At 37.0% G+C, this 18,098-nt stretch overlaps 1 protein-coding gene across 3 annotated transcripts; it reads right to left on the bottom strand.

Annotated features, from left to right (window-relative positions):
- Positions 1–300: 300 nt before the first annotated feature.
- LOC111867907 lies at positions 301–7,385 on the bottom strand. Of its 3 annotated transcripts, XM_023858124.2 has the most exons (8): positions 7,338–7,381; positions 7,169–7,207; positions 6,300–6,469; positions 4,389–4,450; positions 3,898–4,050; positions 2,882–3,046; positions 2,297–2,488; positions 301–1,930 (listed from the first exon to the last, which is right to left on the bottom strand). In XM_023858124.2, exons 1-8 carry the CDS (start codon positions 7,364–7,366, stop codon positions 1,784–1,786), a joined length of 957 nt encoding a protein of 318 aa, XP_023713892.1. In that variant the 5' UTR covers positions 7,367–7,381; the 3' UTR covers positions 301–1,783. The 3 variants fall into 3 exon arrangements, with proteins under 3 accessions (XP_023713892.1, XP_023713894.1, XP_023713895.1); XM_023858126.2 differs by lacking the exon at positions 7,169–7,207 and having other exon boundaries at positions 7,338–7,385; XM_023858127.2 differs by lacking the exons at positions 7,169–7,207; positions 7,338–7,381 and adding an exon at positions 6,954–7,162.
- Positions 7,386–18,098: the final 10,713 nt, after the last annotated feature.

The following is an 18,098-nucleotide window of genomic DNA, read 5'->3' as shown; positions in this document are numbered from 1 at the left end:
CAATTTGGGCTACTGTATCATGTCCTTCATGGTAGCGATTGAGATACTGTAATGCCAGACCCATTCTTTGCATTTTGTGTTGAGGGGTCAGCATGCGCGGCGCCCATCGTGCTCAGAATGTGTGAAAACCTAACCTGTCATGCATTATGAGGTAGGCCATGCCATGTGAACAACCAGTAGCAGTGGCTATAGAGTCTATAGTTACCCTTCTGTAGGGAAGTTACCATCTAGTTCCGACAGCAGCCCAAAGAATTTTATGCTGCTGGTTTTCAGGGGCTTGTGAAAGGATGGGACAAGTGCCCCAATGTACAGGGAGATTATGTTGAGATATAAAGGCATTTTTCAAATCAGTACTCTTACTTGTTTAAATTCTATATCCATTTCTAACTTACTTATTGACTTACCCTTGTACTTACACGCACATGTGCGCATGCTGTGAAGTAATGAACTCATTTTAAAGTGGAACCAAGTGTATACTATTACTGCTTACGTGTATTTATTTTCCTGACCAAAATCTGAGACTGGACATGTGAATTTTTAATGGTTCTACACTGAGCTGAAATTTTGTGTATGCACCTTGTAAGAGTTCTTCATTTTACTTATATCATCAGACATTTGTTTTAGCACAATTATGGGACATTTATTCCAGACGAATTTCTGTAAAATAGGCTTTGATTCTGTTATATATTTCATAATTCAGTGGACAACTAAACGTCATTATTTAGTGCTAATGTACATTTGTTGTGATATGCTTAGTGTTCTTACTGCATATTATGCAACATCAACAGTTATTTGTTGAAGCATGGACATTCATTTTGACATATACATAATAGAAAATATTTGGTAGTTGAGGTATATGTACCCCTAGTTATATGGGAATTCAAAATATGCAGTTTCATTTTAATGCACGTATGAATTTAGACCAATTTTAATTGACAGTACTCACTTCAGTACATACTGCTTGTTAGACAAATGAGAGGCAGGGAAAATGTTGGAGGAGAAATGTGAGGGGAGAAGTGAGAATTTGGCCCAGCTAATGTTTGATTTAAGCAGTTTCACATTTTGCTGGTTTTTCTCTTTGGAACACAACTTATAAAATGAGGAGTGCTGTACGCTCATTTTTTGAGGCATTAGGCCATTTGGTTTGTTATGCCTTCATGCCAAGCTTCAGTGTTACCAGTATGTTAAGAAGATGAAGTTGCCTTTGTACCAAACTATGACAGCATTAAGGTGCATAGAGACATGCAGTTAAATCTCCACATATTCTGAAGCTTTACATTAGTTCTCAGTGAATAAAGTATATATAACCTGTTCAACATCATAGATCAGTGTCTCTTCAGAGATTTGTATTAGGAATTGAGGTATTTCATATTTTGTCCTCCAAAATGTAAGCAAATTATCCTATTCTGACAATTCTGTGCAAAAAAATGATCAAAATGAGGTAAATGCATCACAATATTAGGAACAAACAGCAGCTTCTGTATTGTCCATTCAGTCACAGTGAAATACTGAGTTAAACATATTACTGCATAAACAACTGAAATTATTTATTCTCCTGAATAGAAACATTCAGTGATTTAATAATAAATAATAATATTCAAAACTGGTTCATATCCAAAAATTAACAAGGACAAGTTATTCCATTTTCATATATTTTGTGTATTTATATGACAACAGCAACACTGAATAGCATGAAGTGTATTTTGTCTGCAACTGATTTGCCACTGAGTCAGTCGACAAACATGGAATGATTGATACTGTAACGTGCAAAAGTTCTTATTCCTCAGATCTTTTTATCATATGAATGCTGGACCATTTTTTCCTTCTGTAAGTATGGCAGACCTAATCGCTCTTCCCCCAGTGGTTCTTCAAGCTTAATGTTTGGCAATTCTTCTAATGCTGCTGATATCTTTGCTGCATTGTTGCAGATCTGAAACAGATTCATACCCTTTATTACACCTGCAGCTTGATGTGGAATTCTAAGCTGGGATTGGGATAAAAAGTAAAAAAAAAAAAGTAAGTAAAGCTATCCCTGTAACAGGCCGTGAAGGCCCATAGGGTTGTGAGACGTTGAGGGTCCCATATTATCTAGACAGTCGGCTCAAAGATGGCGTTAAGGTTGTCAGCCTTACATGCCGGCCGCGCTTTACTCCCCAGGAAAATTATTTAATTAATGCCTGGTACTTATTTCTGTTAGAGGCTGAGTCGACCCCAGGGCCATAGTGCGGCTGGAAGGATTAGGTTAACTAGTCCACTGCCAAATGCATACTATATTCTGATAAGTGTTTCTTCTTACCTCCCTTACTTTCTCCACTTTGCTGGCAAGTTCAGGGATCACTTCATTATATTTATCCAGTTCAGAATTTTGAGGCGTGTCCAATATCCATGGCATTAAGAAATTAGCCATGTAATGTTTGAATATGTGAACGTGATGTTTCAGTTTGTCTAATTCTTCTGCATCGTGAGCTCCAATATTGCAATATTTTTCCTGAAAAATGCAATGAACAGTCCAGTTCAGCAGAACTGTAATTTCCTCATGAATCGCTTTATGTGGTACTGAATGTTCCAAGAGAAACATGGATAGACAAAAATGATATTCAGTAAATCCAATTTAACATATAAAATATGGACTATATTCCTGCAAGAAAATCTTACATTGCTTGTCATCATACCAATATAAATTGGAAAACCAGAGGTGTATGAAATGGGGAGTCACTTAGTATCTAGAAGTTACAATCAAATTTTGTCACAGCAGGTAAAATTACTTGCATACTTTGATGAGATCTGAGCTCTCACATTGGTCCAGGATGCAAAATCAAAGTTTGCTAGATAGATACGAAACTACAGAGCATTGTCTCAGACGACCGTATAGAGTACTTACCTTATCTTCTGACTGCTGATATGTTTCTGCTTCTTTTTGCAGTTCTCGTAATTTACGTTCTTCTAATAATTTTTCCTTAAGTATTTTCTCCACTGATATGTTCTTGGCTGAATTCTTTGGCAATTTTATTGGCAAGATATCTTTTCTTTTAGGTTGCAATACATCCTGTTCAACAGAGGTTATATAATGGACCACACATAAAATATTACAACAGAATTAAGTTTACTGCTTTACAAAAAGATGTTTTATCAGCTTCTTGAGTTCTGAAGCATTGAGTTACAGGACAACAGTAACGATGAGACATTTTTTGGGGTTATTTAACAGTACTTTCAGTATTGAGACTTTTTTGCACTGGATGGTAGCATGACTCTAGAAGTAAACAGAGAAAACTAAGTATATGTTGCTGTTTTATCACCAGAATGCAGGGGAAAATCATGACATAAAGATAGCTAACAGATCCCTTGAGAATATGGCACAGTTCAAATATTTGAGAATGACAGTAACACATCAAAACTTTATTCAGGAGGAAATTAAGAGGAGAATGGATTCAGGTAATGCTTGCTACCATTTGTCTTCTTGTCTGCTGTCTAAAAATATACAGAACTATAATTTTGCCTGTGGTTCTGTATAGGTGTGAAACTTGGTCCCTGACATTAAGGGAGGAACAAAGACTGAGGGTGTTTGAGAACAGGGTGCTGAGGAGAATATTTGGACTGAAGAGAGAAGTTGGTATATATATGATGCAGGTATCAATAGGTTTTTATTTTTGTATCATTAGCTCTTTCAGGCCCTGAATGCAGTGTTTTCTGGGTCAGAACATTCAGCAAGTAGGAAAAGTGAGGACAGAAGAAGAAACACTACATCTTTTTATGTTGTATGTTCTCATATATTTTACTGTTACAAAATTAATCATTCCACGAGAAACTGACTTTTCCCAGTGAGAGGTCTCAAAGGGTTAATATGAGTTCACATACAAAGGAATTGAGAAGAAAATGAATCAGCAATTGGGTACTCACTTTCAGCTCTGGGTTTGCTGCCAACTCAAGCCAGAACTTACATACGTTTCTGTACATACTAGCAGACTGTGCAGGTTTCGCTTCCTGGTACATTCTAACCATGTGAAACAGCCTCTTCCAGAATTCAAAGTTATCTTTTGCTGAGCATTTGCCCTACAATGTAACAAAAAGGAATGTTCAACTTCTACATGAAATTTCACATTTCTTGTCCTGGTAGGATTTAAGATTACCCCACTGGTATACTTTTGACAGGTAAGAAAAATAGACTTATTTTATTGTCGTGTGCAACTTCAGAAGTATTCATACATAACTGAGTACATTGCCAACAGATGGCAGAAATATCTTCAGACACATCACTGTCTGTCTGTAACTCCCTAAACAAGAAATCAATGTTGCATGAGCCCTGGAAAACACTATGAACAAGAAATAATATCAAGACTTCTTTTATGCAGTGGGATTTTAATGGTTAACATGAACATGTTGCTACTTACGAGTACAGTGTTGGAATTTGATGGCAAGCACAGCCCACATTCAATAACAACTTCTGTAATATCTGCAAGAGAATGGCCAAATTGACTACAAGGAAACTGAAAAGTTACTGAGATTTGAGGTGTTCATGATTGTGATTAGGAATGTTCCTGTATTCTGGGGTATGACACAACACAGTCTGATATGGCATTACCTCAAAAATGTTGGAAACAACCTGACAGACTATGCAGTGTCAATTCCAATATTCTTGAAAGTTGGTGTTTTCCTGTACAAGATGTAGGTTTTATCCTGATATCAGTTAATGGTAACTATGAAGATATCTTCAGAGATATGATACCATGCAGTATGGTAGATGTTCACCATCGTCTCAGAAGAAGGTACTGCTTCCGTTTTCGTCTCACACAGGCAACTATTTGCTTAAGGGTTAATGTCCTAGTTTCAAAATAAAATATGAATAAGATGAACTAACTCCATGGAGTTAGTCCTTGAGAAGCTGCCAGTTGCTCAACTTCTCAAGAATTTCCCAAAATTTTATGGAACACAAAAGTTCATTAGTGTTCACAAGAACCCTCCACTGCTCCCTGTCCTGAGCCAGATGAATCTATTGAAACCAAGGATAATAACTCAGTTTCAACTGCAATAGAACTAAATGTTGTGCTTGGGACAGCCAAGCCAAATCTGATCCAAAACCTAAATTAAATGTAACAGAGGATACTGGAATAAGTATAAGACCCAGTATCTAAATAATGTATGGACGTCAAATGATATTGTCTTTCGGATTGTGGGTTATTTAACAATACATTCAGTGTCAAGACTGTGCAGCATCAGATGGTAGGGTGAATGCTGAATTGGAAAGGATTTGGAAGGAGGTAGTTGTGGCCCAATTCAAGTACCATCCTGTGGTTTGACTCAAGGGAGGAAAATCATAAGAAACCTCTGTCAGGATATCCAGTGCCCAGCTGAGATTTGAACTTAAAAAGGGGGGGGGGTAAAATTATTCCTGTAACAGGCTGTGGAGGCCCATAGGGTTGTGACACGTTGAGGTTCCCATATTTCCTAGACAACTGACTCGCAGATGGCGCTAAGGTGTTCAGTGTTAAGTGTTGGCTGCCATTTACCCCCGGGAAGATTCCTGGTACTCATTTCTGTTAAGAGGCTTAGTCAACCCCCAGCATATAGTACAGCTGGAAGGATTAGGTCAACTGAAAAATCCAATGACATCAGGATCAAACCCATTACCTTCCAGCTTTTAGCATAATGCCTTAACCAACTACACTACTGCATGCCCCAAGATCTGAACTAAACACCTCCCAAATACAGATGTGTAGATGAACACATTTACTGATGCCATGTTAGTCTAGTAGATGATTACCAGTGTTTAGGGCAAACATTGGTGTCATTCACTAGATGACACAGTGTCATAACCAGGGCCTGGATTTTGATGACCTGAAAATATTTAAAAAATGATGAAAAAAATCCAGAAAAATTACCTAAAATATGACCCAAAAATGTAATATGTAGGGCTCAGATTTTGATGACCTGAAAATATTTAAAAAACGACCGAAAAAATCCAGAAAAATGACCTAAAGGAGAAAGAGAAAGACACTTTGCTTCCATATTATTCACATTTCAGAAAACATATGAAGAAAAATGGCCAAAAATGACAAAATGACCTTAAACCTAAAAATGACAAAAAATTACCCATAAAATTTAAGTTTCTGTAACCAGTAACTCATATCCGAGATTTATATATGTAAGAGCATCGCATAGGATGCAAGGAAGAAAAGACATGTCATCAAAATCCGGGCCCTGGTCATAACTTTAAAGACCAGAATATGAATCTGATCCACTATGTAACGATCAAGCCTGATGTAACAAAAGTGAGTTTGCTAAGATAGTGAAGAATGTATTACCATGTTTATTAACTACAATATTTAGTTCAGACAATGCCCAGTGAATCAGCATAAGTCGTCCTTCTCCTGGTACCAAGAGATAATCCTTAAGAGTTTCTCTGTCCATGTTCATGCCTGATGCAGATAGCTGGCAGTGGATTTGATCAAGAAACTGCTCAGACTCCTCCATGCTAACAGAAACAAAACAAAATGCTATTATTTTCAGTGACTACTTTCTTAAATCATTGTTTAGCTCATCAATTGTTTGGTGGAATTGAGAAAATCCATTGAAGGACCACAAGAATATTCATTCTTGCAGAATTAATCCTCTAATAACTTAACATGTATCATAATCAGTTCTGACGCTAATGACATGAGTAATTTGTCCTATATTTTCTGATCAAGTGCATTTGTTGCAGGGTCTATGGAATGACACATCTGTTTCGTTTAGCAGAACTGTTGCTTTCATTATAAGGGTCTCACTCTCCTACAAAATTAACAATAGGATGCCCTCATCTCTTACCGAACTTTAATTTGACCCATTACTTATGTAATGTGTTATACACAGCATACCACCTTGAACACCCCTTTCTACAATACAGAACCCCTATAACCCATGTCAGAACTACTGACGAGCAAAATAAGTTTGATGGCCATCGTACTGTAACGCCATACCTACGTTAGGTGTACCAAATACTGTATTTCGCCATCCCGTTGAACTGATTAAAATTATAATACATGGCAATGTGTCACACCACCAGTTTACAAACATAAGAAGATGCACCCCATCCCCATATCTGCCTCTGCTAATTAAGAGACTAAAAGTACATGTCTTCTAGTCGGGTGAGGAATTCCGGGAAGTGACACAGAACTTTCAAATCGAAACTAACCTAACAGAACGATGGAAAACAACCGTCTTCAAACCAGTCCTGTTAAAATATAGAGAAAATCTAACTGAAGGCGAAACATACGCAATAAAAACGGCACTAAAAGGCGTTCCAGATAATATTAACGAATTAATCCCTTTCTAAATGACAAATCCTACAACTATCCACGGACCGTGAGAATACTGCTTCCACGTTCGTCATTTACCAATTGCCGCCACAAATAATAAAGTCACCGATTTAAGTATCGAAATCTCGTTTTAAGGTCATCTGTAACTGTAACCATAAATATATCGAATATATCGTATGATTGCATATCCTTGCCACAAGGAGCGCTGCTAACCACTTTGTCAAACAGTTTTCAATTAGTTACTACAGGATTCTGACGATGGTGTATAACACACTGATATGTTGGGATTTTGGACTTTATCCATCGTCATGGTTTTTAAGATAACAAATAAAATCACGACGTTTCGGAATCTGGATCTGTTTCCGTCCTCAGGTGAAAGAAAACACCTATTCAGTTGGGTCCCTTAGAAAGAGCTAGCCTCAATCACCGGACGATTGATTGAGGCTAGCTCTTTCTAAGGGACCCAACTGAATAGGTGTTTTCCTTCACCTGAGGACGGAAACAGATCCAGTTTCCGAAACGTCGTGTTTTTATTTGTTATCTTAAAAACCAGGACAATGGATAAAGTCCAAAATCCCAACATTACAGTTTTCAATCTTCCGGACGTGGGTTGAACAGAACAAATTTCGCGTTTCATGTCCAGCGTCACAATGTCAAAATGCATGTCGGCGTTTAGCGTCTCATATCTGTGGCTCCAATTTCAAAGTTTTCTTTTATGTCAGGAGATATTTCCTACAAAAATTAGTGTTATCCTGTCAGGTGTTAGGAAATGTTACTCCATTCCTACAGTGGTTTTTTCAAATGTCTTTTTTTGTATGCTATAAGTTTCTTTTGTATTCTGTTGTTATCAAATTAGTTCAGCAATTGTGCATAAATTTAAGGGCTGAATTTATAATTATTTTAAAAGTCTTCATTTCTTTTATGATTGAACAGAATATTAACTGCAGGGCTTTTCTTATACTTTATTTCAGCTGCTCTTAATCTCGTTTCAACTGAATTACTAATCATACGTGCGTTACTTCCATATATTAACTCAGACCTTGACACAATTTTTCAAATGTCAAATCTGGTAGATTTGGGGATTTGGGATTCTCCATGTGGTGATTATGAAGAATATGATCTTCCGTGTGCTTAGGATGAGGCACAGTTTGAATACATATTTTTCTGAGATGAAACGAGACTACAGCGCCTTCTTTCCTGATGTGGCTGTAGGTATGTGACAGACTGTTTGCCAGAATTTCATGTTCATTACTTGTTTTGAGTAATTCTATAGATATCGTGTCATGGTGTTGATATACGTGTTTAATATGACAATTTTCGAAGCCCCAAGCACGTTAAATGCAAAGGAGAAAGTAGAGTGACCAACTCATAACTATTGCGCCATTTTAAAACTCTGAATGCAATTATCACACAAAAGAAGCATAATACTAAATGTAGGTAGGAGTGAGGTGATAGTGTGCTTTCAAACATGCAACTGAAGTTATGCAGTAGGTTGACTTCTGTTCTGTTCTTTCTCTCGAAACGAACTGCACACTTTGTTCGTTTTATCCTACATTTTAAAGGTATATTTAAATATCACTCAAATATTAATATCTATAAACATAATAGATACTTCGGAGTATCATGTTATGATAGTTGATAAATCACGTCTCAAGCGTGACATACACTATTCCGGATGCAAGAAAATATTAATTAGAATCATAGGTACCGTGTATGAATGCATGGCAGATGTGCGTGCGGGGGATATTTTTCGAACTGAATAACAAGAATGGTACATGTTACCGTGTTACTGATTTCGTTAACTCGATTTAGCGTTGTTTTTAGAGAAAGGTTGGAAAGTAACCGATTCGAATTCATTCCCTGACCCCTCTGAAATATTTGGTGTTTTTCTCATGAAGGTATACTGAAGCAGATTCACAAATCGTACCTTGTAACAAGCTACGGCCTCTTCCTCGACTGCTCTTTCGAAATAAAGTAAAGTTTTGTCATCCCTAGAGTATTACCCAGCAAAGTAAATCAAAATACCTTCTGAAATATTGTAAATTGTATCACTTTTACTTTTTCAGAAACTCCGTTAGCAGCGAACGTGGCAACAAATGGGCCCAGGGAAGTTCTGCAGATATAATGTCTATTGCATACTCGTATTTTGTTCTGTTGCAACATTTGTGACACCATTCTTATTCACAATTATTTGCGGTCTCATATATGTTCGATTATATTATAATACACGTATAACGTAGTACCACTTGCGTCGATACATGCCCGATAAGTAAAGACCTGCTTCAAGCAATGACATATTTTATTACAGTGGTATGCCGATCAGCAAGACATAAAGCGAGTGCCATAAACAATGAAATAGTCGAATATATCCTGAGTTTAAAATCGCGGCTTGTGCTCGAATGGGTACTAGTACAGAAACAGTAAGGATAGCCTGGGCCGCCTGGACTACTGCTAGAACATTTGTAGCAGTTACGGTATAGTGACCAGGTTGTACAACATTCTCCGATGGAAAACGTCAAAGGGTTCTGTGCAGTCTAGATTCTAGGTGGGTGTAGACCTGAAGGTGCACAAGGTCAGATAGAAAAAATCTCCCCCTCCAGATAATTTTTCATTGTTTAGTTAACGCATTGATTTTATGTTCCAATTTTATTGCCCCTGGCTTCTGTCGATTTCGCCTTAATATAAATTATGTTCGGATTAAAACTCCTTGAATTCCTCTTCTCTGTATTTAAAATTAGTTCTAAATAAATGGGCATATTTATCCAAATATCACCGATCTGCAGTGGCTACTTGTGAGCTTCTGAAGAACTGTCCATAGCGTCCATAGTTTCTGAAAACGTTTCGGGTAAATGCGTAAGTGTATAAGAAAAATTAACAGATTCTGAAGTTCATGGAGGTAGGCCTAGGCCCACTGGGGCTGTAGTGCCAAGGAAAAAAGTCATGCTTAATTACTAATTGGCGTTGATTCTCTGTTGGAGCTACAGGATAAAAAATGTATCTCTTTTTCAGTGTAGAACCAAAAGCGACTGAACATTTTGCGTGACACAATAAACATAGAAATTAAAGAGTTCTATCTTCCGGAATATAACGTCGAGTAGTCCGTCGAAAGTCAACCGACATTTCGGGAGGAACATGTCGCCTCCATCTTCAGGGTCGTAGAATAAGTCAAGCAAAAACCAGCTTGAAACAGGTGGTAGTTATTTTCTTTGTCTTAAAATGTGCGCTCAAATAGCTGAAATGTACAAAGTGTGAAGGGCAATTGTAATCCCATATCAGTGACTACGTCTTTTATAAAAAATTCACACTAAAAATGACATCAGTTTGTTTCTGGACTATACAGCTTCATAACCTATTTCCTTGAGATCCAGTTTAATATTGTCATGCCGTCTTCTTAATTGCTTGAGTGGTGCTCCTTTTTTAAGCAGTTATGTGTGTCTATCTTACTCCCCTAGTGTTTAGCTCATCCATAACGGTAAATACGTGTATAAGACAATATAAGGGTAGGAATCGAGGTTCTCACAGCGGTGGTTATGAAGAGTTCTATCTTCTGGGATATAACGCGTGTTGTCCGTTGAAAGTCAACAGACCTTTCGGAGGAACATGTCGCCTCCATCTTCATGGTCGAAGATTAAGTCGAACGAGAAACCGGCGTGAAGCAGGTGGCAAGCAGAGCTCTTACGAGTTGAGAGTGGAGGAGGAAGAAGTAATCGTAGCCTTTTTCGAGGAAGTATCCTGGAATTTGTTCCAGAGGATGATCCCGAGATAAGCATCCCGCGGCCGGGGTCAAATTAGCTAGTTCCAGGAAACAGTACGATTCTTAATACGGAGCCATTGCTGGTTGTAAATGACAATAAATTAATTTATTCTTGGTTTATTTAATGATGCCCTAATAGCTCAGATTATATGGCGTAGAAGGGTTGGTTGCAGAATAATTTGGAAAGAATTTGGAAGGAAGCGGTGGTGGCCTAATTAGAAGTACTATCCTAGCATCTGCATGGATGAGCTAAGAAAATGACGCCAAACCTATCTAGATAGCCAGTCCGCGAGCTGAGATTTGAACCGGGACCTCTCAAACACGAAGCAGGAGTACTCAGCACCTTCACACGCATCTGTCGCAACTGTTATATTCGGTATATTTATGGAGAAGATCAGGGATTGGACTCTTCCTCCTGGGACCAGAAACCAGTCGAAGGAGGAGACAGAAGCTGTTCGAGACAATAGTTCAAAGCCCTTTCCCCTGTTTTAACCAACAGTGGACCCACCTCCTTGTCATGAAGCGGGGGAAGGGAGGAGGATTATTACAACTTGGAGAATTGCCATGGTACATCAAACAATTGTTGTACGTCTTTAAAGTTTTGATTTTAATATCACTGACACATTTGAATCGAATTCGTTCCAGTTTAAAGAGCATGTTATTCCTTTATGCTCTCCACCATAAACATGTCCTTATGCACACATGAGTGTGCTTGGGGCCACGCCCACAAACACAGTTATCGGTTGTATATCCATCCCACGCGCTGAATCGTGAGTGGAGACTTGTTGAGATCGAGTGTTGTGTTCATTGAAAATACAGCTAGAATTTGTGATAATTCGTTTTGATAATTAGATATTGTTCAAAGGGTAAGTGGCTTGCTGTTAATAAGTCTTCAGTTTATTCATGTATATGATGTGAAATGCAGGGTTTCACGCTGATTCAGCAAGGAAGCTATTAATGGATAATCAACATTGATACCGTGTACCAAAAAGAAATACTGGCTTATTTGGACAAACAATTAATGAGGAACTGTGAAGGTTAGGAGTAGATGATGTTTTGTAACCTTATATCCTCCTAGATATTTCCGTTTCGTCAATTTAGTGATGAATTGCACTGAAAATATGAACAAAATTATCTATTATTTTAAAAAACAGTGTTATCTGTATTGTTTCTTCCGAAGAAACAGTCATATATTTAGTAATATGTTACATAGGGCATATATGTCCGTAACTTCATAATCACCTGTTTCCACCTGTTGGTCATTCTATGGGTCAGGGATAAATAAACAACGTGTGGCGCATATTAACGAAACCCTGTAATATTAAAATAGTATCATCATAATTGATATTTCACAAACGATTAATTTTAAGTTTATTTTTATTTTGTTTGTTACTGTCTCCATTATGTGTTTTTCACTGAATTTGCCTCGAAAATAATTAACTGTTTAATATTGCGGGTTTTTCCTGTGACCACTAAGATAAAATGAGACACTAAAGCCACGAAATAAGCAGCATATGCACTTTACTTCCAGTTCATCATCCCAGTAACAATTAGAATGAAATCCACGGGCGCCTCCCGAAAGAGGACAGGGGCGGAACTCGCGCGCACCGAAATTAGTTGCAAATTAACATTTAAGCCGTGTAAGGCCATTTTTACAGAACATGCTACAGTGCAGAGGATAGAAGAATATATTTTATTAGTAATATTCGAACATTTGTTTCTTTCCTTCAAATCCCCCCCCCCCAATCTGAAATTATGGGGGGGGGGCGATCTCAGGTTTCCTCTCCCTACCGATCCCTTTACAGGTTATAATACGAATAAATAATTTGACTTGTCCTATATCATGTATAATGATCCATGGATATGAAGTAAATAAATAAATAAAATAGCAAAACATAAAATGAGAAAGGAAAATGTGCAGGCCTTCAAAAGACATGACTGAAGGAACTACTAGACATTTTATCATGACACAGCAGTAGGAAACAGATGATTTGAAAATGTGGCACAGTTCAGTTATTTGGGAACAGCGATAACAAATCGAAACCTGATTCAGGAGGAAATTAAGAGGAGATTGAACTCAGGTAATGCTTGCTACCATTCAGTCCAGAACCTTTTGTCTTCTTGTCTGCTGTCCAAAAACATAAAAATTAGAATATACAAAGCTATAATTTTGCCTGTGGTTCTGTATGGCTGTTAAACTTGGTCTTTGACGTTAAGGGAGGAAAATAGACTGAGGGTGTTTGAGAACAGGGTGTTGAGAGAATATTTGGATCGAAGAGAGATGAAGTGACAGGAGGTTGGAGAAAACTGCATAATGAGGAGCTTCATAACTTGTACTCTTCTCCAAGTATAATTAGATTGATCAAGTCAAGGAGGATTAGGTGGGAAGGTCATGTAGCATGAATGGGGGATACAAGGAATGCGTATAAGATATTGGTGGGAGAGCCAGAAGGAAAGAGACCACTGGGAAGACCAAGGTGTAGGTGGGTGGCAAATATTAAAATGGATCTTAGAGAGATAGGATGGGATGGTATGGATTGGATTGATCTTGCTCCAGATAGGGACCAGTGAAAGGCTCTTGTGAACACAGTAATGAACCTTCGGGTTCCATAAAATGCTGGGAAATTCTTGAGTCGCTGCAGGATTGGCGGCTCCTCCAGAATGGGTCAGTTCCATGAGTAAAAAGTAAAATAATTACTTCATGTTTTACTTTATGAGCTGTAACTTTAGGGAGCGAGGGAAAGAGGATGTCACTATACAATTAGAAAGAATGCCGAAGTTGATTGTGCTGCCTGATTGTACTTTGTTTCTGTGAAACTGGTTCCACAGTGCTTATATAAATATACTAAAAACTTTATTGATAATGTTATATTTTAGCGTCCTGTTGCACTGATTTAAGTCCATGATTTATTTTATCCGTCTTCTAGTGCATACATTTATTTATCCCCTGTTCTCACTCTCACTACATGTTTCGGCACAAATGTGCCATCTTCAGGTGCTGATCCAGTCCACGACAAACTAGTTCATTGCATGCCTTGTCTTTACATACTAAAATAACTAAAATATATATTTATCTATCGTGTATCTGTAACATGAATTTGTTATTCATTAATACCGCGTTCCGCATCCTATCTATTACTTGATGATAAATATATATTTTAGTTATTTTAGTATGTAAAGACAAGGCATGCAATGAACTAGTTTGTCGTGGATTGGATCAGCACCTGAAGATGGCACATTTGTGCCGAAACATGTAGTGAGAGTGAGAAGAGGGGATAAATAAATGTATGCACTAGAAGACGGATAAAATAAATCATGAACTTTATTGACTTTATCTTTTTTGAACATACAATAGCAAAAATGTAATCTTCGTCATGAATTGAATAACCACATATGAAATAATGTGATAGTAGGCAGCAGTTATTGCTTTCGTTCACTTTTTAAATGAAATGCTGTGGTGTGCAGCTCCAGCCACTATGAAGTCATATAAGGTAGGCAGATTGAGAGCCATTAGTAAACTTCAATGGACATCTGAGTAAAAAAAAAAAATTGAGCTGAAATTCTGAATACTACTAACAGTATATGTGATTTCCCTTTACAGTAATAGCCACATGTGAACACAGATTTAAGTGTCAGCCCTTGTATATCACATGGTACAGCCGATATAAGCCTATAATATATATTCATATTCATATCTTTAATTGCTCCAGAAATCCACATTTGGCGATACAGCCTCCAGATGTAGAACACATCAAGTTTAATGTCACCAACACTATAATCCTTAACTGCAAACACAAATTGTGTACATGTCACAACATACTGTATACAACTATAAAAACGAGATACGACAAACCCGCATACAAAATTTCTTTTACGAGAATACGCACTGTATCAAAAGTTATAAAAATTAAATGAAAACAAGATCTTCATGATTTCAGGAGACAGTGATACACCCACACATATTGAAAATTTAAAATTACATAAATTCCTCAACAAAGTAAAAAGAGTGATTCAATAGAAGGATTTTAAGTCCCTTCTAAATACATTAAAATTTTCCCTTAATTTTATTTCATCTGGAACCTTATTATACAAACTGATACCCATATTTATCATACTTTTCTTAAAGAGGACTTTATTACAAATTTGTACATGTAAATTTAATTTTTTCGCATATTATGAGTATGGATATCCACACTTTTTGCCATATAATTTTTATATTTTTTAATAAAACATATCATTTCTAGCATGTAAGACAGTGTTAATATATTACAGTCTTTAAATGTTTGTCTACATGATATATGATAATTAACACCACTAATTATTCAAAGGGCCTTCTTTTGCAATTTAAAAATTGTATTACTTTCACTATCCCCACCCCATAATATAATGCCATACCTCTGACATAAGTGGAAATTCTAATAATAAATGTTTCTTATCATACAAGGGCTCATTGTTACCTTTAGTATTTTCATCATATAGACTACTTTACATAATTTTGTTCTTAATGATCAGGCAATAGTGCCCCATGTTAAGTTTTCAGTAATATAGATTGCTAGGAATTTCATTTTCTGACTGTTAGGTGATATTTATATATTTAAAGGTTATCTGTAATCTCAGAGAAAATCTCATGTTTTGAATGAAATGACATAGCAATTGTTTTTTTCTGTATTTATTATAAGATTATTTTTTTGAAACCATAACTCAGTTTTTTATGGCTTTCCTCAGTCTCTACATCCAGATACCAGGATAGTACTTTGATTAAGCCATGCCCCTGCTTTCCAGATCATTTCTCGTTCATCATTAATGAGTCATTCTACCATTCAGTACAATATAATCTATATATGTGTATTGACAGTGTCATAAAGTCACCCACCAAAAACTAAACTGAGATTTATTGCATCTTGGTAATACTAGAATGTTCTTCATTAAATTTATGCTGTCTGTTTTAGAGAGATTCATAAGATAGACACTGTTCTATACCAACTCTTTTGTTCAGAATAGGAAACAATTTAGAAATGTTTAATTAAGATTATAATACGCAATATAGAATTTGGATATATGGTGGCTTATTATGATGTTCATTCTGTTTTAGCAGGAGTCTACAGTAACAATTGAAGATGGGTGCTGGCATGGGTACCAATCTCCTCTGGTTTATCATATGGCTGTTGATCTTTATATTTATCTCATTTGAAGTAGCCGGATTCTGTGCATTCTTCTACATCTTAATTTTACCCATCACAGTGTGCATACCAGATATTTCGGTAGGTGAAACGTTCCCTACTTACTCTTCTCTCCTTCTACATCTTACACATTTGTATGTGGGTCATTAGCAAGTATGCCCCTCCATCCATCTTGTCTTCCTGAAGCTCCTCCACCTCAGTTTTCCCTCAATATATAAAACTGGGCCACTACACCTTTATCTTCTTTTATAGTAGTATCTGTTGGTTACAGAAGTTTAATTCTGTCAGTAAGGTGCAGCCACCAATATTTTTCATAGCTCATGTGAAATATGTGAAGTAACCAGATTTAAGTTTGTTTGAAAGTTTGTTCCAACCATGAATTTTGGTGTTTCTCCAGACTCACTACAAACTTAATGCAGACTTAAAATATTCTCTATGTATCAGTGGATTAGAATGATCACAGCAGATATTTTTGATGTGAATTTGGCTGCAGAATTCTTTTGGTAGAGAACTATTATCTTAGGCTAAGAAAAAGACAGGCTTGTCACGGTAGCCGAGCGGTCTAAGGCATGCACTGTCTTCGCTCGCTCGGAAGCCGGGATCATGGGTTCGAATCCCACTCAGGGCACGGATGTTTGTGTGCGTTTTTCTGTGTTTGTGTACAGGTAGAGGCCTTGCGACGGGCTGATCACCCACCCAAGAAGTCCTACCGTATGTGTAAGATCTAGAAAAACCGAAGTGAACGGAGAAGTTCATGGAGGTAGGCCTAGGCCCACTGGGGCTGTAGTTCCAAGAAAAAAAAAGAAGAGAAAGACAGAATATGAAAATGAGATATGAAGTTTTCATGGTAGTGAAAACTGAGATCATGGTCTACTGGGTTAACAGTCTGGTAGATGATTACCAACATTTTGAAGGAAATTGCTACATCTGTCTTCCTGAAGATGGAGACAGCAAGCTTTCTGAAAAAAATGGTAACATGCAAGGCTACACAGTGTCATAATCCAGAAGACTACTAAATTCTCATCATTTTATGGTACCCAAACGTTCATTACTATGTTCACAAGAGCGTGCCATTGGTCTCTGTCGCGAGCCAGATAAATCAAGTCCACATCTTACCATAACCCAGAAGAACACAGTCTTAAAACAAAACAACAGGGGGTGTTAAGTGTTTGAAAACAGCACATTAAGGAGGAGAATGTTTGAACTGTAGAAAGGGGAAGAGGCTGGCATGGAGAAAATGGCTGATGAGGAACTTCATGATTTATACTCTTCACCTGATTATAGGACTATTTGTCAAAACGTTCCAGACTAGAACAGCTGTATAACTGAACTATTGAAGAAGACTGACATGAGAAAATTACAGTGTCTATCTTTCACACTTATTTGCCCTCTAGAAAAATATGGGGAAAACGTTTGTGTCTGGATCGTGATGTTTTATCAGTCTAATATTATCTTTACCATAATTTTAAGTTATATGCATCTTTTACAGGCAATTACAGACTTACTGCTGAAAGGGGTACAGTTTCCATATTACTGTGCCAAAGCAATGATGGAAGGCCAAGCCCTCTTCTAGGTGCACCATGTAAATCAACTTCTGATGTCCAGTAATGTTATGTACCAACTTTGAAACACACTACTGGAATGTCACAATAAGAACAAACAAAAACAAGACAACGAGGCAATTCCATGAAAAATTACTCATCTTGTGATGAGTGTTTTTTTTTTATAGGAAAATAACAGCCAAGATATTTTTTATGTTGAAAGGAATCTGAAAAGGAAAATTTTTATAAAAGCACAAGATTGTAGTTAAGGCAGCATTGGTACATTGTTATATAAGTTGTCACTAAAATATTAAATCTGTTACTATATGAC

Source organism: Cryptotermes secundus, unplaced genomic scaffold (assembly GCF_002891405.2).
Source record: "Cryptotermes secundus unplaced genomic scaffold, Csec_1.0 scaffold218, whole genome shotgun sequence".
Classification (NCBI taxonomy): Eukaryota; Metazoa; Arthropoda; class Insecta; order Blattodea; family Kalotermitidae; genus Cryptotermes; species Cryptotermes secundus.
This window is presented reverse-complemented; position numbering and strand designations above follow the sequence as displayed.

Excerpts from the sequence above, each read along its gene's own strand:
- LOC111867907 (XM_023858124.2), bottom strand. The coding sequence starts at position 7,366 with ATGACGAACGTGGAAGCAGTATTCTCACG. Across the intron at positions 7,208-7,337 it reads GTGGAAGCAGTATTCTCACG|GACTGGTTTGAAGACGGTTG; the intron begins GTCCGTGGATAG and ends ATATTTTAACAG. Across the intron at positions 6,470-7,168 it reads GTTTTCCATCGTTCTGTTAG|CATGGAGGAGTCTGAGCAGT; the intron begins GTTAGTTTCGAT and ends TGTTTCTGTTAG.